Source organism: Ranitomeya imitator, chromosome 1 (genome assembly GCF_032444005.1).
Source record: "Ranitomeya imitator isolate aRanImi1 chromosome 1, aRanImi1.pri, whole genome shotgun sequence".
Classification (NCBI taxonomy): domain Eukaryota; kingdom Metazoa; phylum Chordata; class Amphibia; order Anura; family Dendrobatidae; genus Ranitomeya; species Ranitomeya imitator.
Window position 1 is genome coordinate 47,917,637 of NC_091282.1, and position 24,584 is coordinate 47,942,220.

At 43.6% G+C, this 24,584-nt stretch overlaps 1 protein-coding gene across 1 annotated transcript in view; it reads right to left on the bottom strand.

Annotated features, from left to right (window-relative positions):
- Window positions 1–24,584, bottom strand: part of ALPK2 (alpha kinase 2) — a 74,878-nt gene that overhangs the window by 8,367 nt on the left and 41,927 nt on the right. Inside the window, exons 6-8 of the mRNA XM_069745345.1 lie at window positions 18,815–18,903; window positions 9,891–10,108; window positions 2,954–3,002 (exon numbers count right to left, since the gene is read on the bottom strand). Coding sequence (XP_069601446.1) covers window positions 2,954–3,002; window positions 9,891–10,108; window positions 18,815–18,903 — 356 coding nt within the window. The remainder of the gene's footprint in view (window positions 1–2,953; window positions 3,003–9,890; window positions 10,109–18,814; window positions 18,904–24,584) is intronic.

The following is a 24,584-nucleotide window of genomic DNA, read 5'->3' on the forward strand; positions in this document are numbered from 1 at the left end:
TGGAGCTGGGGTGGAGCCTCAAGGGACCTGAAAATGTTGCCAGTATGGAGCCCTGAAATTTCTGGTGCCCGCCCTTAGGATGCATAATGACCTTCATGTGGTCACTGCATGGTGGTATTGTGGTGATGGTGGGTCCAAAATTTACACTGGCACCCATATAACTTTTTGTTACATCCCTGGGTGCCAGTGTTGTCAATTCTGGCACCCAACTACTGTACTCAGGCACTAGAAATTGAGGTTGCCCAGCTGCCCATTTGCCCTAAAAGGAAGACACCGATATTGTGAATAGCACTAGAACAGGTCTGGAACTTTATGTTACCCCTCTAACTAGACCTCTCCTAAAACAGACACCAAGTACCAGCACCAGACAACATTAGATCTTTAGACTCTAATGCAATTTCCAAATGGAAGAACCCCTTGAGCAGCATCGATGATTCATCTCTTGGATGTTATCGAGAGCAACTTTTAATAAGTTTCCTCTATTATGTGCTGTGATGATTTGTGAAAAATTCCCTGGTCGTTTATAGAAGTAAGAAATGTTACTTGCATTAATGAACGGTTGGGAGAGTCACGATTTCCAGATTTAGAATGATGCATCTCGGATTGTAAAAGTGCATCTAACATCCTGACAGAGAGGATGGGAACATAATGAAAGCGCGCTGAGTGATGTCTCAATAAAGACGCGAGATACTTTGCAAGGAGCTGAACTTTCCTTACTGCAATACTGGTAATTACGATAGAAAGATAGAAGTTCTCTAGGAAGTGGAGACCCTTACAGCACGTGGGGACTTGTGCTACTGGTGGGCAGTGCATGGTTGTATTAGGCAAAGCAGAGTGGTCAGATTTAGGCAATATATTAGGTAATACTGTTTCACAGCAAGGTGGCACCATTTTGGCACTGCATGGTAGTATTATTTAGGCACTGTTTAGTGTTATTGCTTAGGAACTGTATGATGATAATATTTAGGCAGTATATGGTCGCATTATTTAGTCACTGTATGGTGTTTTTTTTAGGCACTCTATGGTCATATTAGTTAGTCACTGTATGGTCGCATCAGTAGAGTAGTTCTATTTTGGCACTGTACAGTGGTATTTTTACGTGGTATTATTTGGGTGGTCTTATTACTTGTGTAGTGAATGGTAGCATTTAAGCATAGCAGAGTGGTTGGGTGTAGGTACTATATGGTTATATTTTTGGGGTACAGTATGATGGAATTATTTAGGCACTGTATTGTGGTACTGTTTAAGCAGTGAATGGAGATATTATAGAGGCCCTGTATAGTGGTATTTTTAGGCATTGTATGGTGGTATTGGTTAGGTACTCTAATCTGGTATTTTTGAAGTACTGTACAGGGGTATTGTTCAGGCAATGCATATTGTTTTCTTTAGGCACTGTATGGTGGTATTGTTTGTGATCGTTATGGTGGTATTGTTTAGGTACTATGTAGTGGTATTGCTTTGGTACTATGTAGTGGTATTGCTTAAGTACTATGTAGTTGTATTGTTTAGGTACTATGTAGTGGTATTTTTTAGGTACTAAGTAGTTGTATTGTTTAGGTACTATGTAGTGGTATTGTTTTGGTACTAAGGGTACCGTTACACTATACGATTTACCAACGATCACGACCAGCGATACGACCTGGCCGTGATCGTTGGTAAGTCGTTGTGTGGTCGCTGGAGAGCTGTCACACAGACAGCTCTCCAGCGACCAACGATGCCGAGGTCCCCGGGTAACCAGGGTAAAAAAAAACAAACACTACATACTTACATTCCGGTGTCTGTCCCTTGCCGTCTGCTTCCCGCACTGACTGACTGCCGGCCGTAAAGTGAAAGCACAGCACAGCGGTGACGTCACCGCTGTGCTCTGCTTTCACTTTACGGCCGGCAGTCAGTCAGTGCGGGAAGCAGACGGCAAGGGACAGACACCGGAATGTAAGTATGTACTGTTTGTTTTTTTTTACATTTACGATGGTAACCAGGATAAACATCGGGTTACTAAGTGCGGCCCTGCGCTTAGTAACCCGATGTTTACCCTGGTTACAAGCGAACGCATCGCTGGATCGGTGTCACACACATTGATCCAGCGATGACAGCGGGAGATCCAGCGACGAAAGAAAGTTCCAAACGATCTGCTACGACGTACGATTCTCAGCAGGATCCCTGATCGCTGCTGCGTGTCAGACACAGCGATATCGTATGGATATCGCTGGAACGTCACGGATCGTACCGTCGTAGCGACAAAAGTGCCACTGTGAGACGGTACCCTATGTAGTGGCATTGTTTAGGTACTAAGTAGTTGTATTGTTTAGGTACTATGTAGTGGTATTGTTTTGGTACTATGCAGTGGCATTGTTTAGGTACTATGTAGTTGTATTGTTTAGATACTATGTAGTGGTATTGTTTAGGTACTATGTAGTTGTATTGTTTAGGTACTATGTTGTGGTATTGCTTTGGTACTAAGTAGTGGTATTGTTTAGGTACTATGTAGTTGCATTGTTTTGGTACTATGCAGTGGCATTGTTTAGGTACTATGTAGTGGTATTGTTTAGGTACTATGTAGTGGTATTGTTTAGGTACTATGTAGTGGTATTGTTTAGGTACTATGTAGTGGTATTGCTCTGGTACTATGTAGTGGTATTGTTTTGGTACTATGTAGTTGCATTTTTTAGGTACTATGTAGTGGTATTGTTTTGGTTCTATGTAGTGGTATTGTTTTGGTACTATGTGGTGGTATTGTTTCAGCACAGCAGGGTGGTACTTTTAAACGTTCGTTCCGTTACTGAACCTGCAGAATCCTGGGACCCAGTGAGCAGAAGACAGGGGGCCCTTGTTATTGATGTCACGCATGTTTCTGCTGGTTACATGGTGGCCATAATATGCATGTATGTAATATGCAGGTAAAGGATGGAGGTGCTCAGGGGAGCAGAAAGATTACCAGTGATTACGCACTCACCCCTTGCCCATGGTTGCTATGCCAACATCTGTCAGCTTCATTCCGACACCTGTGGGATAAAAAAAAATAATTACTTTTAACTTATTCCAATTCTCTACGCAATCTATGCATTGTCTATCAATATACTGACATGAAATGCAAGCAGTGCTTCTCAGATGCAATGTAATTTGCATTATATACAATGATTTTGTTACTTTATCATTTCATACTCGTTGGAGTAGTGTTTTTACATAGGACCTCAAAATAGCAGTATAATGACAAGGATACTGTATATGTGGTACATGCTGGGTCTGTCATCATTATGCATAGGGTTGTGGATAAACTGTCAGACACTAAACCACTTAGGTAATAATGGGCTAACAGGTTCTCTTAGAGGTTAATGGCACAAGATTTGCAACGGCCAATGACCCATGTAAGCTGTATCCTCTACTGCTTTCTCTGCTTAACTTTCTCCCTGCGCTCCAGACTCCTCTTATTAGTTATTGCTTATTTTGGATTTGCAAAATGTTAATTTTTTTTATTTTATTGTGATATTTGGAAAAGATTTGTTCCTGTTTCAGTAAATAGTGGCACCAAGAAGGCAGTGATGTCTATAAAAATAACATTAATGATTTTCCAAAAATTAGTTTCAATAGTCTCAAGGAGCTTGACTTGCTTTATAGAGCCCTCATGCCACTCGGCTAATCGATTTGCCTTAAATAGCAATACTGCGAAGCCTCCACATTGCTGTGAAAAGACGTGTGTTAGGGTATGTGCACACGTTGCGGAAAGGTGTGTGGATTTTTCCACACTGATTTTGGTAAATCCGCAGTGAATTACCGCCGATTTACCGCGGTTTTTTCACAGTTTTTGTGCGGATTCCACCTGTGGTTTTACACCTGCGGATTCCTATTGAGGAGCAGGTGTAAACCGCTGCGGAATCCGCACAAAGAATTGACATGCTGCAGAATAAACAACGTAGCGCTTCCGCGTGCTATTTTCCGCAGCATGTGCACTGCGGATTTTGCTTTCCATAGGTTTACATGGTACTGTAAACTCATGGAAAACTGCTGTGAATCCGCAGCGGCCGATCCGCAGCAAAATCCGCAACATGTGCACATAGCCTGACACTTTGAGGTATTCTACGATTTTATCCAACCCCTTTGAAGCTCTATAACACAAACACAAAGTAACAGCATAAAAAGTAGATGACAACTCGGTAGTAACCAACAGTTCATGTATTACCACAGCGCACTGACAACCTTTCTTTTTTTTTTTTTTTACATAAAAAAATTCTAAAAATTTGCTTTTAGTCATTTGTGATCAGGCAGACTGTTCTGTGAAGAATAGTGGGTCCAACTGACAGTGTCGCTGTCAGAGGTAACATCATCCTGTAGGCTAGTTTCACACTAGCGTTTAGCCTGGCTGCGGGGGGATGCGAACTTCCTCTGTGAAGCCCCGCCCACTGTCGTGCTTCTTCATTCAGCTCCGCCTTCGGCTGCATGCTGTGTGCGCACCCTATCTTTAACATTCGGTATGCAGGCCATGCTGCTGTATGCGGATGCCGTTGCATGTGTCATTTTGATGGTGCGGCATCTGCACGAAATTGCAACTTGTTGCGTTCAGCGTAGGTCGTCGCACCATCAAAACGACGCATGCAGCAGCATCCGCATACAGCGGCAGGGCCTGCGTACCCAATATTAAAGATAGGGTGCGCACGCCGCATGCTGTCGTAGGCGGAGCTGAATGAAGAGGCGCGGCAGTGGGCGGAGCTTCATGGAGGAAGTCCATATTCCTCCGCAGCCCGGCTAAACACTAGTGTGAAACTAGCCTAAGACGAGTGATGTGCCATATACTAAGGCTAAGTTCACACTGCGTTTAGTGCAGTCCGTTCAACACATCCGTTAAACGGACTGCACTATTGCAAGTGCCGACGTTTGCACAGCATTAGCGCAGATGGAGCATCTGCTAGCTCCATCTGCGCTAGCAGTGTGCTAGCAGTGACAGACCCGGAAACGCTGCAGCCTGCGTCTTGGGTCCGTCACTCAATGACGGCACATCGCTAGCGCACGCCCATTGTGGGCATGCGCTAGCGATGCGTCCGCTATTGAAAGTAATGGTGGCGTTAACGGACTACATTACACTGCGTTATGCCGCGGTGTAACGTAGTCCGTTAAACGGGTCACACTAACGCCGAGTGCAATGCGATAAAAAATCACATAGCACTCGGCTCAATGTTAATCAATGCGGCAGCGAGACACACATATATATATTTATATTTAATTCAGCGCTAGATAGCAGAAAAGCCGATAATTCAATTGCCGGCTTTTCCTATCTCCTTCCCAAACCCGACATGATATGAGACATGGTTTACATACAGTAATCCATCTCATATCCCTTCTTTTATTACATATTCCTCTTTAGTAATGTAAGAAGTGTCTTTGTGTCAAATTTGAGGTCTCTAACTATTAAATTAAAGGGTTAAATCGCGGAAAAAATTGGCCTGGGCTCCCGCGCAGTTTTCTCCGCCAGAGTGGTAAAGCCAGTGACTGAGGGCAGATATTAATAGCCTAGAGAGGGACCATGGTTATTGGACCCCCCTGGCTAAAAACATCTGCCCCCAGCCACCCCAGAAAAGGCACATCTGGAAGATGCACCTATTCTGGCACTTAGCCACTCTCTTCCCATTCCCGTGTAGCGGTGGGATATGGGGTAATGAAGGGTTAATGCCACCTTGCTATTGTAAGGTGACATTAAGCCTGGTTAATAATGGAGAGGCGTCAATAAGACACCTATCCATTATAAATCCAGCCACCCCTGCCTGTAAAACTTGGTGAATGAATGGAATGCAGGGGAATGTACTGTAGTTACCTCGAGTCGCGGTGATGCGCCCTCTGCTGGATGAACTCATATGAACTCGAGCGTGGGAAAATATTCTGAAAAGTTCCCAGGCTCGAGTTCATATGAGTTCATCCAGCAGAGGGCACATAACTACAGTACATTCCCCTGCATTCCATTCATTCACCAAGTTTTACAGTCAGCAGCACAGCTGCATTAGCAGAGCTCCTGGGTATAAAATACGATACGATACGATACACTTTATTGATCCCGTGGGAAATTATGGTATCATAATGATTTAACCCCTTCAGGTGGATTTACAGCGTGGGACAAGACTGTAACGACGGAAGGTGACAAGGGTCTTCAGGTGGATTAAGAGTATAATAAAATATTAAAACACCATGTGTCTTTATTTCATTAAAATACTTTTTAATAATGTGTGTGTGTTTTATTAACTATTTCGCACTATTGGACTAATAATGAATAGGTGTCATAACTGACGCCTCTCCATTATTAACCTGGCTTAATGTCACCTTACAATAGCAAGGTGACATTAACCCTTCATTACCCCTTATCCCATCGCTACACGGAAGTGGGAAGAGAGTGGCTAAGGCCGGGATCACACATACGTGAGATACGGCCGAGTCTCGCAGGTGAAAACCCAGCTCTGGCACCGGCACTTCGGAGCAGAGCGTGCAACTCCATGTATTGCTGTTCAGCTGCACTGTTGTGAATTCTGTGGCAGAGTTCACTCCTGTGGTCACAAGTGGTACTTCGGCTGATTCTCTCTGGGATCTTCCGTTTGTGGAGGAAAGTGGTACTGCAGCTTCTGAGTTTCCTCCCTCAGGTGATCTGGTGAGCTCGTTAGCTTCTTCTCTACTTAACTCCACCTGATGCTTTGATCCATGCTTCCTGACAATGTTCCAGTGTAGGACTTGTTCTTTCCCTGGATCATTCCTGTGGCCTGCTGCTCTGCAAAGCTAAGTTTTGCTTATGTTATTTTGTTGCTATTTTTCAGTCCAGCTTGCTTTATTGGTTTTTCTCGCCTGCTGGAAGCTCTGAGACGCAGAGGGACCACCTCCGTACCGTTAGTCGGTGCGGAGGGTCTTTTTGTCCCCTCTGCGTGGTTATTTATAGGTTTTTGTGCTGACCGCAAAGTTATCTTCCCTATCCTCGTTCTGTTCAGCTAGTCGGGCCTCACTTTGCTAAATCTGTTTCATCTCTATGTTTGTGTTTTCATCTTACTCACAGTCATTATATGTGGGGGGCTGCCTTTTCCTTTGGGGAATTTCTCTGAGGCAAGGTAGGCTTATTTTTCTATCTTCAGGACTAGCTAGTTTCTCAGGCTGTGACGAGGCGCCTAGGTTCTGGTCAGGAGCGCTCCACGGCTACCTTTAGTGTGGTTTGATAGGATTAGGGTTTGCGGTCTGCAGAGTTCCCACGTCTCAGAGCTCGTTCTATTATTTTGGGTTATTGTCAGATCACTGTATGTGCTCTGACCTCCATGTCCATTGTGATTCTGAATTGCCTTTCATAACACTGCACTCTCCGCTCTGGCCAGAGCTGGGTTTTCACCTGCGAGACACGGCCGTATCTCACGTATGTGTGATCGCGGCCTAAGTGCCAGAATAGGCGCATCTTCCAGATGTGCCTTTTCTGGGGTGGCTGGGGGCAGATGTTTTTAGCCAGGGGGGGGCCAATAACCATGGTCCCTCTCCAGGCTATTAATATCTGCCCTCAGTCACTGGCTTTCTCACTCTGGCGGAGAAAATTGTGCGGGAGCCCACGCCAATTTTTTCCAGGATTTAACCCTTTAATTTAATAGCTAGAGACCCCAAATTTGACACAAAGACACTTCTTACATTACTAAAGAGGAATATGTAATAAAATAAGGGGAATGAGATGGTTTACTGTATGTAAACCATGTCTCATATCCTGTCGGGTTTGGGAAGGAGATAGGAAAAGCTGGCAATTGAATTACCGACTTTTCTGCTATCTAGCGCTGTATGAAATATAAATATATGTATATATATGTGTCTCACTGACATATATATATATATATATAATATATATATATTAAGGCGCTATATATATATATATATATATATATATATATATATATATATATATATATATATATATATATATATATGTTTTAAATAATTTTTGAGGCCATGGATCCATTCTATGTCCGTTTTGCAAGCCGGCGAGAAAATCTCGCTGTACGGATGCCATACGGATGTCACACGGATAATTTGATGTGAGGAAATCGCATACTTGCACTGCACATGGATCACTGTTTTGTAAACATTTGTGCGATTCTCGTCCGTGTAAAATGGACCGTATTTTTATACGTTGTGTGTGTCCCCGGCCTAACCCGATGACTTCCACTTCATCCCACTAATATGCTTGTCAGAGGCAAAGAAGGACAATTGTGGTTACGTTTAATATATTCTACAGGTGCCAGTGGGGATTGTGGTGCTTTTGGTGCTGTTAGCAGCTGCCACTTTCTTTGACACGGTTTGTTTTTTTCCTTTTACACCACCACCCACCCATTGCCATTCTTTCTTTTACCATACACTTTAATTAACTGTTGACAATTTTTTCAACTCCAGTTATTCAGTCTTTGCCAAAAGTGATGTAACAAAAAATGTTAGGTATGCAAAGGTACAGAAATCAAAATGTGGTAGCAGCTGACAGTATAGGTGTGGCATGTAAAGTTGACAAACTGGACTATTTTTTTTTTTACTTAAAAAAATAAATACATTTCTATTTGACAAATTTAAACTCTTTTTTTCTAAAAATGACATGATAAGAAATGCTAGGTGAGTATATATCCAAAATGCTAGCGTCAATAACAGGGTACTTTATTATTGTGGCATGAACAGATATAAAATTTGTAAAAAGAGGTGCAAAAAAGAAAAAACAATTTGTTTGTGACATGCACACTTTATGTAAACAGTTGCAGTTAAATGTTTGGATTTGAGGGTAATTTTTTTTTGTACTAAAAAAGCAAAAAAAAACAACAATTGTTTCCCTCTTCACACAAAGGATTGCACAAGAAAAAAAAAAAACTCAGTAAGGTCACTTGTTACAATCACTCGGTCTCTGACACAGATTGTTCTCTCTGGAAAAAGTATTGTCCTGACTTGCTGCTGCATTCCAGTGCAATAAGAATAAAGATAAATGATAAATAATGGTTGTACAAGAAAAACAAACATCTCCCCTTCAGAAAAAAAAAATGCTCAATAGAGCAATGGATATAAAATTAGAACAAAAACATGCCTCTTTAAATTGCTCTTGTTTCATTATTTTATTGTAAACAGAAAGTTTGCAAATTTTTCTAATTAACCTAATTTTTAATGAGGATTGAATACTTTTGATTGTGACTGTACATGGAAATGAGGATGACGATCTGTCTGTCTGGCAGCAGACCTAATCATTCTGTAATTTATTAAATCGATTCTGCTATTCACATGTAACAGCGGACAGATGGCTGACTGGTTACGACGTGCCTGGTGCCAGTGGTTTCTTCTACTGATATCACAATGTTCCCCTGCTGTGAATTTTATATACCCCAATCCTCTTCCCTGGCTGTCATATCATATCGAAATACAGATATAGTGCGTCCGGGACAGGCAAATTCCAAGAATTAATCCAAAAATACGCCCCCCATGTGGGGGTACGTATCATATCACTTCTAGCAGTAGAAATGGTTACTTCTTAAAGGGCAATCACACCTTAAATTAGCTGAGAAGTAACATAGACATGTCAAAAAATAGCTGTTAGACTTGTGCTGGAGGGATCTGTGTTCCACCTCTGAGTTGTGCCAAAGGGGGTCATACACTACAGAATATGTTGTCACTCTATAAATAAAAAATATTAATTTATATGGATCAACTAGTCCTTTTTACTTTTTTATCTTTTTGTATAAAAATGTATAATAAATTAGTGCAGTTCTGATACTGTCCACTAGATGTCAGAATAATACATTTTATTCTGCAAAAGCGTCTCGTTTTACTGTCGGCAGTAAAACTGTATGTTGTTTTCTCGATAACATAAATTGATCAGTAGGATATAAAACAATGATCAGATGGTCTAGAGAATCACGTGGTCTCACCTTGCATATCCGTGATGAGCAAGTTTCCATTGGTCCTTTCATATACCCAGTGCTGAAAGGTGCAGCACTTCTGTCCAGCTTCCGAATCTTTTCTCAACACATTAATCTCTTTCCCGTCTTTGATGGAATATTTCACAAAGTCTCCTATAAGCTCCTCCTCCACTGTGGCGTACGGGATGTTGTTGGCTGGGCGATGAATGAGGAAAATAGGAATTATTCTAAAAAAAATAAAAATAGGGAATTTTATTGGAAGGTGACTCACTAGTTTCCCAGAATTAGGACTTTTTTTAATGTGATTTCACTAGCGACTTACATGTGAGTATCTTCTTGCACTATTATAATGATCGCTTTAAAGGGGGATGAGGGGGGTTGTTTTAACATAGGAATAAATACATGGTGGTGGTTTGGGGGGCATGGAGGAGCTGTCAGGTTCCCTTTAAGCATTTTCTCCGTTTATGCATCAACAAAGATCCACTGTATAAATATTAGATCTCCGATAGCTGGGTCCCCAGATCTCAGGAGATTTAGTTTTTTGTTGATGCAGCTGCATGATTTACAGCTGCTAGCCAGCCTGAGTACATGTGGGGGTTGCCTGGTTGCTAGGGAATCCTCACATGTAATCAAGCTGTCTAGTAGCTGTAAATCATCCAGTTGCCGAGATGAAAACTAAATCTCCGAGCAGTCACAAACACTCGGAGACCACCCGAGCGTGCTCGGGAAAACCCGAGCAACGAGTATACTCGCTCATCACTAATCACATCCAGTCTATATTACTGCATACATAACTCACATCCAGCCTGTATTACTGGGAGAGACACACAGAGCTCACATCCAGCCTATATTACTGGGAGAGACACCCAGACCTCACATACAGCCTGTATTACTGGGAGAGACACACAGAGCTCACATCCAGCCTATATTACTGGGGGAGACACACATAGTTCACATCCAGCCTATATTACTGGGAGAGACACAGACCTCACATCCATCTTATATTACTGGGAGAGACACACAGAGCTCACATCCATCCTATATTACTGGGAGAGACACACAGACCTCACATCCAGTCTATATTACTGGGAGAGACATACAGACCTCACATCCACCCTATATTACTTGGAGAGAGACACAGGCCTCACATCCAGAGTATATTACTGGGAGAGACACAGAGACCTCACATCCAGCCTATATTACTGGGAGAGACACATGGTTCACATCCAGCCTATATTACTGGGAGAGACACACAGAGCTCACATCCAGCCTATATTACTGGGAGAGACACCCAGACCTCACATACAGCCTATATTACTGGGAGAGACACCCAGACCTCACATCCAGCCTATATTACTAGGAGAGACACACAGAGCTCACATCCAGCCTGTATTACTGGGAGAGACACACAGAGCTCACATCCAGCCTATATTACTGGGAGAGACACCCAGACCTCACATACAGCCTGTATTACTGGGAGAGACACACAGAGCTCACATCCAGCCTATATTACTGGGGGAGACACACATAGTTCACATCCAGCCTATATTACTGGGAGAGACACAGACCTCACATCCATCTTATATTACTGGGAGAGACACACAGCGCTCACATCCATCCTATATTACTGGGAGAGACACACAGACCTCACATCCAGTCTATATTACTGGGAGAGACATACAGACCTCACATCCAGCCTATATTACTTGGAGAGACACACAGGCCTCACATCCAGAGTATATTACTGGGAGAGACACAGAGACCTCATATCCAGCCTATATTACTGGGAGAGACACATGGTTCACATCCAGCCTATATTACTGGGAGAGACACACAGAGCTCACATCCAGCCTATAATACTGGGAGAGACACCCAGACCTCACATCCAGCCTATATTACTAGGAGAGACACACAGAGCTCACATCCAGCCTATATTACTGGGAGAGACACACAGACCTTACACCCAGCCTATAATACTGAGACTCAGACCTCACATCCAGCCTATATTACTGGGAAAGACACACAGACCTCACATCCAGCCTATATTGCTGGGAAAGACACACAGAGCTCACATCCAGCCTATATTACTAAGAGAGACACACAGAGCTCACATCCAGCCTATATTACTGGGAGAGACACACAGACCTCACATCCAGCCTATATTACTAAGAGAGACACACAGAGCTCACATCCAGCCTATATTACTAAGAGAGACACACAGACCTCACATCCAGCATATATTACTAAGAGAGACACACAGACCTCACATCCAGCATATATTACTAGGAGAGACACCCAGACCTCACATCCACCCTATATTACTGGGAGAGACACACAGACCTCACATCCAGCCTATATTACTGGGAGAGACACACAGACCTCACATCCAGCATATATTACTAGGAGAGACACACAGACCTCACATCCAGTCTATATTACTGGGAGAGACACACAGACCTCACATCCAGCCTATATTACTGGGAGAGACACACAGACCTCACATCCAGCCTATATTACTAAGAGAGACACACAGAGCTCACATCCAGCCTATATTACTGGGAGAGACACACAGAGCTCACATCCAGCCTATATTACTGGGAGAGACACACAGATCTCACATCCAGCCTACATTACTGGGAGAGACACAGACCTCACATCCAGTCTATATTACTGGGAGAGACACACAGAGCTCACATCCAGCCTATATTACTGGGAGAGACACACAGACCTCACATCCAGCCTACATTACTGGGAGAGACACAGACCTCACATCCAGCCTATATTACTGGGAGAGACACACAGAGCTCACATCCAGCCTATATTACTGGGAGAGACACACATACCTCACATCCAGCCTATATTACTGGGGGAGACACACAGACCTCACATCCAGCCTATATTACTGGGAGAGACACACAGACCTCACATCCAGCCTATATTACTGGGGGAGACACACAGATCTCACATCCAGCCTATATTACTGGGAGAGACACACAGAGCTCACATCCAGCCTATATTACTTGGAGAGACACACAAGCCTCATATTCAGAATATAACACTTGGAGAGACACACAAGCTACAAGCTACAATATATACACACAGGTAATATGTACAGATTCACAGACTCACAGAGGATTGTCTAGAAGGATTCAAGTGTAGCAAATACTTCAGTATTAGCCTTGTACAGTAAGCAGAAATGTTGAAAATAGTAAGAACTTGAGACACAAAATATCGGAACGTTGCAGAGCTTTTCATTACACAATGATTAAGATTATTTTCTATGTAGCCTTCTATAAAGTAACCAGTAGATTTCACCATGCATGCACCTCCGTGATTTCACTGCACGGTTGATTGACAGCTCTGTATTCATGCGACCTTGTCTGGTTAGATTTGCAGAATAATACACGGTGTAGAATTAAATTCATGATTACATTTTTTTTTTAACATTTTCAGGAAAATTAAATGAATATCTATGATACAATGTGGCTTCAAGGCTACAATATGACAACTGTGACATCTGCAGGATGCAATAAGGTACTTCCCTCCATGATAACATAAAAGACCGTGGCGATGGAAGAAACCGAAATCACATGTACATCGGTCCGGGATCCTCTGGTTGGTTCTTGGACTTAACCCCTTCCCACAAAAGTCAATTTACTGTGTTTGCGTGTTCGTTTTTTGTTCCCTTTATTCCATGACCCTTATTTTCTCAATAGTGATGTAAAAAAAAAAAATACTAAATTTGTAAAAAATGCAAAATCCCAAAAAGTTGATTGAGCTACATGAATGCACGAAGGCTTGATTTTCGTGTGGTCACCTGCCTTTTCTGTGTGCTATTTTTGCATGTCTATGATGTTTTGATTGCCCTCTATTGCATCTTTTTAGGGAAGTTAGTGCAACCCACCCCCCTCAAAATGGCAATCCTGGAATTTTTTTTAAATTTATTTACTTATTTGTTTATTTTGTTTATTGTACGCATTAAATAATTTTATATTTTTATATCTCCACCTGTATGCAGGAATATTTTATTTGGTCACGACCGAGGTAGTCAGCCCGAATTTTAGGGTTTAATGAGGCCCCAATTAAAAAGTCGTACTGATAAGCAAAAAATGTTGCGCTTAGGATGAGGCAGCGGTTTAACCCCTAAGATGCCGTTGTCTATTAAGGCTGTCATGGCAGCCAGGAGCTTTATAGGTCAATCATTTTACAATACAAGTATTGTAGAATATTGTGCGAGCGATCACAGGTTCCATTCCCCTGAGATAATGAAAGCAAAAACAAATATTAAAAATAAATAAATAAACAAATATAAAATTAACAAAAATTTCCAGAATTAAAAAAAAAAAACAGCACAAAACAAAACAAGCAAAAGATAGATTTGATTTCCAAACTCATAAAATGTTATAATTAGTGATGAGCGAGCATAAAAAAGCTTAAGTAGCGGAATCCTTGTAAGGCCACGTTCACACGGTCAGTATTTGTTCAGTGTTTACATCAGTATTTGTAGCCAAAATCAGGAGTGGAACAATTAGAGGTAAAGTATAATAGAAACATATGCACCACTTCTGTATTTATCACCCACTCCTGGTTTTGGCTTACAAATACTGATGTAAAATACTGACCAAATACTGACCGCGTGACTGTAGCCTAATTATGGTCACTTTGCCTCCCCCAAAATACAGGTTAAAAGGAGATCAGAAAGCTGTATGGATCCCAAAATGGTATCAATAAAAAAAGCCTTGATGCAGCTCATAATGACCAAAAAAAAAACAAACATAATAGTTCTCCAAAGGCGAGGAGGGAAAATCGGAAGCTAAGAGGAGGCTCTGTTGCCAAAGTGCCCGCCTGCGGATGCCAAATCCCCTGCTGGCGGAGGATACTGCACCCTTCGTCCTCCAGATCGCTCAGTGAAATGTCAGAAATGTGTTCCGACGCTTCGCGGCCATTTCAAGTGGCTTTGAGTTGCTGACGGACGGGCGCAGGTGCAGGGCCCGCAGGCGAGTCACACACAGACTGGGTTACAACCAACCTTTACACATCTGATATCTAAGAACAGCAAATCCTCCATGATCCCTCAGTAAAAAAAAAAAAAAAACAACTCCTTCTATCCTTCTACTTTAGAGAGTCCTTACCCGGGACATCGGGGAATGAAAACAAGGCTACTGTGAAAACAGATCAAAGGGCTGCAACATTAAATGGGGGCTCCGATATACGACTGGAGCTTCCCTGTATAATCATCCTTCATTCAAGGCGCCATCATAATCCCTTTGCGTTAATCTTCACACGTCAGATTAGCTACGAACATGGCTCCGCGACATCACAAAAAACATGCACTGCTTTTTTTTTTTTCAAATAACAGCGCCACCCTTGCCCACAGGCTGTATGTGTTATTGCAGGTCAGCCCCATTCACTGCGATAGACGTAAGCTGCAATACCGGGCACATCCTACAGACTAAAAAGAAAGCAGACAAGTTTTTTTTTTAATTTGCCCCATATTTTCAAAAGCCATATATTTTTACATTTCTATCAAGCTTGATTAATTTTCTTTTTTAATGCACTGAAAGACGTAAAAAAATTATTTGTGGGGTGAAATAATTAAAAAAAATACTATTTCTATTGTTTCTCTTGTTTTGGTAAAAATGACTTGGGTTACTTTGTATCATGGTGATACCCAATTTATATGTATAAAAGTGATTTTCTGGATTTGTTTTCTCATTGTGACTCTCATAGTTGTGGTCTACCTATGATGTCAATTACAGGCCTCTCCCATCTTTTTAAGTGGGAGAATTTCCACAATTGGTGGCTGACTACCGTAAATACTTTTTTCCCCACTGTATATAATGATCGGTATCAGTGATAGAAATCTTGCAAATTTTACACTGGTCACTGAGGCTACTTAAGATGCTTACGCCTATCAGCTGTGTATAGAGACGTCACCTATAGAGATGGGCGAACCCAAACAATAAAGTTTGGGGTCCATACCAAGCACCAACTGTTTGGACTGGACCCCGAACACGAACTTCTCCAGGAGTTATTGTTCAGATTCGGCAAACTGAACATCAGGTGTTTCCCACGCTGTCATCTGCATGACGGCATAAGAAACACCAGAGGCTCCAATTGGCGGTAAGATTATTACCCCCGGTCAGATCACTGCAGCTCTCCCGCTGTCAGATGTTTACCTCCGGTCACAGGCGCTGGCTGATGGGAGTATTCATCAGCCACTACCTGTGCTATAAATAAATAAATGAAAAAAACTGGAGTGGGTTCCCATTCTTTTTTGATAACCAGCATGGCAAAACTGACCACTGCGGGCTGCAAACCTCAGCTTTCAGCTTTATTATGGCTGGTTATGAAGAATAGAGGGGTCTCCACGCAATTTTGTAAAAATTACTTCAATAAATAATAAAAAAAAAAACAGCATTGGGCCTCCCCCTCCCATTTTTGACAACCAGCCAAGCTAAAGCAGTTCATCAGCGACAGTATGCGTAGGCTGATGGCAGTAATCCTCCCATCAACGAAACTTGTGACCAGAGGTAAAAACTTTGGTCGGTGCTGATAAGATTTTACAAGGAACGGTGGAGGAGGATGGAGATAGAGCTCCTCCCCTTTACCACTACACGGAGTATTATCAGCCCCAACTGTCATCTTCTTTCTCAGTAATGTAACATTTTGCTTTTACTGAATACAGATTTTACTCCTAAATTGAGCATTTTGAGAATGAAAGATCAGTCTGATAAGATACAGTGCCTTGTGAAAGTATTCGGCCCCCTGGAACTGTTCAACCTTTTCCCACATATCATGCTTCAAACATAAAGATACCAAATGAAAATTTTTGGTGAAGAATCAACAACAAGTGGAACACAATTGTGAAGTTGAACGAAATTTATTGGTTATTTAAAATTTTTGTGGAAATTCAAAAACTGAAAAGTGGGGCGTGCAATATTATTCGGCCCCTTTACTTTCAGTGCAGCAAACTCACTCCAGAAGTTCATTGTGGATCTCTGAATGATCCTAAGTTGTCCTAAATGCCTAATGATGATAAATATAATCCACCTGTGTGTAATCAAGTCTCCGTATAAATGCACCTGCTCTGCGATAGTCTCAGGGTTCTGTTTGAAGCACAGAGAGCATCATGAAGACCATGGAACACAACAGGCAGGTCCGTGATACTGTTGTGGAGAAGTTTAAAGCCGGATTTGGATACAAAATGATTTCCAAAACTTTAAACATCACAAGGAACACTGTGCAAGCGATCATATTGAAATGGAAGGAGTGTCATACCACTGCAAATCTACCAAGACCCGGCCGTCCCTCTAAACTTTCATCTCAAACAAGGAGAAGACTGATCAGAGATGCAGCCAAGAGGCCCATGATCACTCTGGATGAACTGCAGAGATCTACAGCTGAGGTGGGACAGTCTGTCCATAGGACAACAATCAGTCGTACACTGCACAAATCTGGCCTTTATGGAAGAGTGGCAAGAAGAAAGCCATTTTTCAAAGATATCCATAAAAAGTGTCATTAAAAGTTTGCAACAAGCCACCTGGGAGACACAGCAAACATGTGGGAGAAGGTGCTCTGGTCAGATGAAACCAAAATCGAACTTTTTGGCAACAATGTCAAATGATATGTTTGGTGTAAAGGCAACACAGCTCATCACCCTGAACACACCATCCCCACTGTCAAACATGGTGGTGGCAGCACCATGGTTTGGGCCTGCTTTTCTTCAGCAGGGACAGGGAAGATGGTTAAAATTGATGGGAAGATGGATGGAGTCAACCATCTTCTCATCAAGTGCAGGACCATTCCTGAAGAAAACCTGTTGGAGTCTGCAAAAGACCTGAGACTGGGACAGAGATTTGTGTTCCAACAAGACAATGATCCCAAACATAAAGCAAAATCTGCAATGGAATGGTTCACAAATAAACGTATCCAGGTGTTAGAATGGCCAAGTCAGAGTCCAGACCTCAATCCAATCGAGAATCTGTGGAAAGAGCTGAAAACTGCTGTTCACAAACGATCTCCATCAAACCTCACTGAGCTCGAGCTGTTTGCCCAGGAGGAATGGGCAAGAATTTCAGTCTCTCGATGTACAAAACTGATAGAGACAAACCCCAAGAGATTTACAGCTGTAATCGCAGCAAAAGGTGGCGCAACAAAGTATTAAGTTAAAGGGGCCGAATAATATTGCACGCCCCACTTTTCAGCTTTTGATTTTCCACTAAAATTTAAAATAACCAACAACAACAACTTCACAATCGTGTTCCACTTGTTGATTCTTCACCCAAAACTTACATTTGGTGTCTTTATGTTTGAAGCATGATATGTGGGAAAAGGTTGAAAAGTTCCAGGGAGCCGAATACTTTCGCAAGGCACTGTATATTACAAAGTTTCTTATTCTCACACACACTATTGATTTAGGAGATAAAAATTAAAATGAAGGTTAATGTTTAAGACCCCCCTAGGTGGTAATCTAGAGAGGCATTTTGGAAGGGTAACCCTGAATCCAGACTGAATCTGCGTATGATCCATTACTGATCATATCGTGTATTCACATGCTGCCTTTCTTTCTCGCAGTTCCCTGATTTCTGTAGTATGATAATCGTCTCTCCGTTCAGTTTCCTTCCTTTTCTGGACACTGTATATCTTGTCTGCAACATTTTGCAAACAGTTTATGTGAACATGACGTGCCATGAATATCAGTCCCAGGTTTTTTCCTTTTTATTATTCAGCGTCCGTGTTCACGTACCGTTTTGTGGTTTGAATGATAAGATTACCTTTGAGGCACCCTCTTGTTCTGACATTGCACGTATCCGCTCATTATCTGGAAGCCGCAGGGTGGTATTGGTATTTTAGCGCTGGGCGGAGATCAGAAATGCTTGGTTTGCACACACGCCCGCTGTCATTATATTCAAGATTAGGATATCACTTACTCTGGAACTTTCCCAAACTCCTCCAGCTGTTCAGCTTCTGCCGCGTAAATCTTGGCATATTCCCGAGCCGTATTTTGTACATAACATTCCTGTAAAGTAAAGTAGCATATGTTCATTTAATACAGAAGGAATATGATCTCACGACAGATCTGAGAATAGGGGAAAATAAGGAGAAAAGAAGTCTAAAATATATCCCTATGAGTGGCGGTGCTCTTTTTTATTCTCTACAAATAGCTGTAAAATCTCTGCTTTATATTAATAAGGAGTTAAAGAAGGAGCTGAACTTTGTTTGTATTTATTAACCAGTCTTTGAAAAGTTATGAATTTTTGTAATATACTCCATGAATTTATCTTCTTTAGCTTCTGTTTCTCCCAAACTCCACATTGAAAAAGCTGTTTCAGCCGCCTTCTTTATGCACTTAGAGCAGACCTGGGCAAACTGCGGCCCGCGGGCCACATCCGGCACTCTGCCTGTTTCAGTCAGGTCTGCGGACTGAGACAGCAGAAGGGCTGAAACCGTGACCCATGGGCCGCACCATGCCCTCCGTCGCCCCCACCTCAGGATGCAGACAGCGGGGGGAAAGATAGGGCCGCTGGCTACATCTTCCACCAATCATCTGTGGCTTATAAACCATGTTTTTCTCTGAAACACCACAGTGTTTTGGAGATAAACATTTACGGCTAAAATGGTGTTGGCAGTGTCTGATACTTGCTCCCTGTAGATCAGGCAGCATGTATCAGCTATCAGGTTCTCTAAGTTACTTTTGGAATGATAACTTTGAGATTATCTCAGTCACCACCAGATGGAGCTGCCTACATATGGACTAATACAACTTATAAAGTATTTTTCTCGTCTTCTAACATGGGTAAAATTGCAAAGCTCTTGTAAAAACAAGCAACTTTGTAATTTACCTCTTTTTAAAAATCTTCTCTATTCTCAAATTAAAGAATTTAACATCCTTTCATTCTTACGACTCATTGCCTAGAGCAGGGGTGGAGTACGTCTGGCCAGCCGGCCGTTTACGGCCCGCGATATCATCTGCTGCGGCCCGCAGTCACTTTGCCTGTTATTGCCCGCGGGCCCTTTAATTCTGCAGAGGTGCGCACGGACGGCTGCTCTGTGGCCCGATGCCACCCCCATCACTCATTCAACTTATCGGCATCATAGACACCAATACAGTTTAAAGCATTGATAGAGGAGAGAGTGTCAGACACTGCCTCTCCCATCACTCCCCCTCTGTTTGTGACTCAGCGGGCACGCTATGATGTCACTTCATCGTGCGCTGCACTTTAGCAGCAGTGGAGCCGATGAGACTGGAGCAGCAGAGCCTGGAACAGGGCGGGTAACAAGGAGGAGGGGTGAGCATTGTGCGTGTGTGTATGCATTATTGTGTGTGTGTGTGAGTGCAGGGGCTTCACTATACTATGTGTGTGTGTCTGCACTATACTGTGTGGGAAGGAGCTACACTATACTGCGTGTGAATGCAGGGGCTTCACTTAACTGTGTGTGTGTGTGCAGGGCCTTCACTATACTGTGTGTGTCTGCACTATACTGTGTATTGGGGGAGCTGCGCCTGCACTATACTGTGTGTTGGTTGGGAGCTGCACTATACTGTGTGTTGGGAGCTGCACTGTGCTGGGTGTTAGGGGGAGTTGCATTGTAGTGTGTGTTGGGGAGTTGCCTGTACTGTGTATTGGGGCAGCAGCAACTGCACTATACTGTGTGTTGGTGGGGAGCTGCACTGTACGGTGTGTTGGGGGAGCTGCACTGTACTGTGTGTTGGGGGAGCTGCAAAGTACTGTGTATTGGAGGAGCTGCGCCTGCACTGTACTGTATGATGGGGGAGCTGCACTATACTGTGTATTGGGGGAGCTGCGCCTGCACTCTACTGTGTGTTGGTGGGGAGCTGCACTGTACGGTGTGTTGGCGGGGAGCTGCACTGTACGGTGTGTTGGCGGGGAGCTGCACTGTACTGTGTTGGGTGGAGCTGCACTGTAGTGTGTGGGGAAGCTGCACTGTACTGTGTGTTGGGGGATCTGCACTGTACTGTGTGTTAGGGGGGAGCTGCACTATGCTGTGTGTTGGGGTAGCTGCACTATATTGTGTATTGACGAGCTGCACTATACTGTGTTGGGGAGAGCTGCACTATACTGTGTGTTGAGGGGAGCTGCACTATACTGTGTGTTGGGGGACCTGCACTGTACTGTGTGTTAAGGGGGAGCTGCACTATACTGTGTGTTGAGGGGAGCTGCACTATACTGCATGTGGGAGAACTGCACTAAACTGTGTATGTAGGAGCTGCACTATACTGTATGTGGGGGAGTTGCACTATACTGTGTGTTGGTGGGGAGCTGCACTGTACGGTGTGTTGGGGGGAGCTGCACTGTAGTGTGTGTGTGGGGGTAGCTGCACTATATTGTGTATTGGGGAGCTGCACTATACTATGTTGGGGAGAGCTGCACTATGCTGTGTGTTGAGGGGAACTGCACTATACTGTGTGTGGGAGAACTGCACTAAACTATGTGTGTGTGGGAGCTGCACTATAGTGTGTGGGGGGAGTTGCACTATACTGTGTATTGCAGGGAGCTGCACTATACTGTGTGTGGGGGGAGCTGCAATGTATTTAAATATTTGATCAATATAGTTTGTTAATTTTTAAGTTAATATTTTTATACGGCCCCCAAACGCTATTATAAAATTCCAAATGGCCCTTGGCAGAAAAAAGGTTCTTCATTCCTGGCCCAGAGTAATAGCCATATCGGCAGTGTTTCAGAGGTGGCCGGTTTCCTAAGCAAGGTGCACAAGCATGCTGGATCTGGCCAGCTTCAGTCCCCCTGCATTCCTCTGATGCTACAAAGACAAAGTTGCCTCTGCTCAAAGCATTCAAGTATGCACAGCTTGTACCAGTGTCTCAAGTATGCCACTGGTCCGAACTGTCATTCATCAGGAGCACACTGCCCCCAGGGAGCAGGAAGCCATGTGGCAGAGGAGCTGTGTGCTCCTGAAGACAGAAGATGAGACAAACCCTTTATAATCATTGTTGTATACAGTGAGCTCCTACTAGTGGGAGATAAAGAAAGAAGTTTTCTTTCTCCAAGGCCTGTGAAGCTTTAGCAGTTGCACCATGTTGTTACCTAATATGAGCAATTGGTTTTAACCTCATAAGAGTTTTGGCTTCCTCATTTAAGATGACAACTGCAGCTCTTATCTCATACTTGCAAACCCTTTCAAAATGTTTGGAACGTCTGATGAAGAAGGCTTAGCAATTCTCGCAGATGCCACTATAGCTTTTCCAACACTTCCCCATAAGGTTTCCTGCAAATTTAAGGTGTGCGAAAAGAGGAGAGGTGGTATGACCTGAAAGGAGAACTGAGTAGGAAAAAAGTTGGCAAGTGCCCAGACAGACATTGCATTGACATGCAAATATGCTTTATCTACAAGGCAGAGAGTGGCCGACTTGTTTTGGATGAAATGGTCCACAAATGAGCGATTGGTGATGCTTCTTTTTCCCTGTGAAAATGTGTTGCTTTCTTCATTTATGAACCGCTTCTCCTCATCCAACCACTATGTGAACTCATCATTCAATTTAGAAACTGTCAAAATGTGTCTAAGTCAAAACAAGGCTGACCACAAGCTTACTGAAGCAGGAGATTACAGCAGCATATTAAAGTCCATGTAGAGGTAAAGTGAAAAAAATAGGCAGAGGAAGACACAGAGATGGTGCCGAAGCTTTCTACTAATCATTTATCTTATACCAAAGCTAGATTCACATCTACACTGCTCAGTACTGCTGTATAAAGTCCTCCATGCTGCTGCTGCTCCTGAACATGAGCTACATAGAGATGGGAGCAGGAATCCCTCATGTCTGTGTGTGCTGTGTATGGGAGACATCCAGTAGCGTAGCTACCGGGGGGGGGGGGGGGGCAGAGGGGGCCATCGCCCCGGGCCCGGTGCTCAGAGGGGCCCACCCGGAGCTACACTACTGTAACTGTATTGGAGCGCTGCGCTCCTTCTCCCATCACCCCCCTGTCAGCGTCTAGCATCTGCCTATAGGGGGGCTGCCTTATACTTCAGGATCTGCCTATAAGGGGGCTGCCTTATACTTCAGGATCTGCCTATAGGGGGCTGCCTTATACTTCAGGATCTGCCTATAGGGGTGTTGCCTTATACTTCATGATCTGCCTATAGGGGGCTGCCTTATACTACAGGGTCTGCCTATGGGGTGCTATCTTATACTACAGGGTCTGCCTATGGAGGTGCTGTCTTGTGCTATAGAGTCTGCCTATGGGTACTGCCTTATGCTATAGAGTAGGCCTATGGGGAGTGCATTATTGTCACCGGGCTACCGCGACAGAGGTTCCAGAGAACCGCAGCGCTCTGGGCCTCGTTCACACACAGTGAACAGAAGCTCTTCTCCTGTATTCTGACCTGGCTGCTTTGTGCCAGCAGTGCAGGAGTTAACCTTATTGCTGAGTTGCTGAGAGCTGGGTCTCTCAGCTGAAGTGGATTTTGTAATTTCATCCTCTATATAGACCCAGCCCTGACTACAGCTATTGTCAGTGATCAGTTCTGCTGCCTGGCTTGGAGGTTGAAGGAGTGTGGGATTTGGAGTTTGGAGGTTTATTTACAGAGATTGGTGTCTGCTGTTTCGGTTGCATGTTAAACCTGTTTTCCTTCCTAAGTTTTTTCCTTCTCTTCCCTTCTCTGTGTGTTTCCTCTGTGGTTGTGTGAGCATTTGGTGAGTTTGAGACTTTTAGTTACCTTATCTGTATACCCTGTTTATTGTTGTATTTATATACTGGTGCAGTGCACCTCCCTTGGGGGGAGAGGGGGCCACTGACAGGGCCTGCACAGGAGACAGGGTTACGCTGGCGGCTCAGGCCTCCTAACCATCATAGGTACCCCTGAGATAAGGGAAAGCCAGGGCCCCATTATAGTGGCAGGGACAGGTGCGGGTCCCAGTACGCTATCCTGCCCCTTTATTGACGTTAACGGTGTGACAATTATACTATATGGAGGCCGTCTAGTGGGCCATCATACAGTGTGGAGATTACAGTGAAGGGGTCATCATACAGTGTTGGAGCCATCAAACAGTTTGAGGGCTACTAAGGGGTCAGTATACTGTGTGGATGGTACTATACAGTGAGGGGGCATTATACTGTATAGGGGAGCTGTACAGGGGGCAGACTCGGGACATTATTAAATGTAAAGTGGGCACTTCTTGTTATAGGGGAACTCAGGTTACTGTGACTATCAAAGGGGCACACATGGCAATATTACTGTTTTCTAGGGCACTTGCACCCGACATTACTATATTATAGAGGGGTGATTTAGAATTTAGAAGGCATAGAGAACCACACAGCAGGTGCAGTAATAGGGACACATACGCCACAGCGGCTCAGTATTGGGGTATCAGGTGCAGTAATAGGGACACATAGGGCAGCAGCGGCACAGTATTGGGATATTAGGTGCAGTAATAGGGACACATACGGCAGCAGCGGCTCAGTATTGGGGTATCAGGGGCCGTAATAGGGACACATACGGCAGCAGTGGCTCAGTATTGGGGTATCAGGGGCAGTAATTGGGACACATATGGCAGCAGCAGCTCAGTATTGGGGTATCAGGGACAGTAATAGGGACACATACGGCAGCAGAGGCTCAGTACTGGGGTATCAGGGGCAGTAATAGGGACACATACGGCAGCAGCAGCTCAGTATTGGGGTATCAGGGGCAGTAATAGGGACACATATGGCAGCAGCGGCTCAGTAT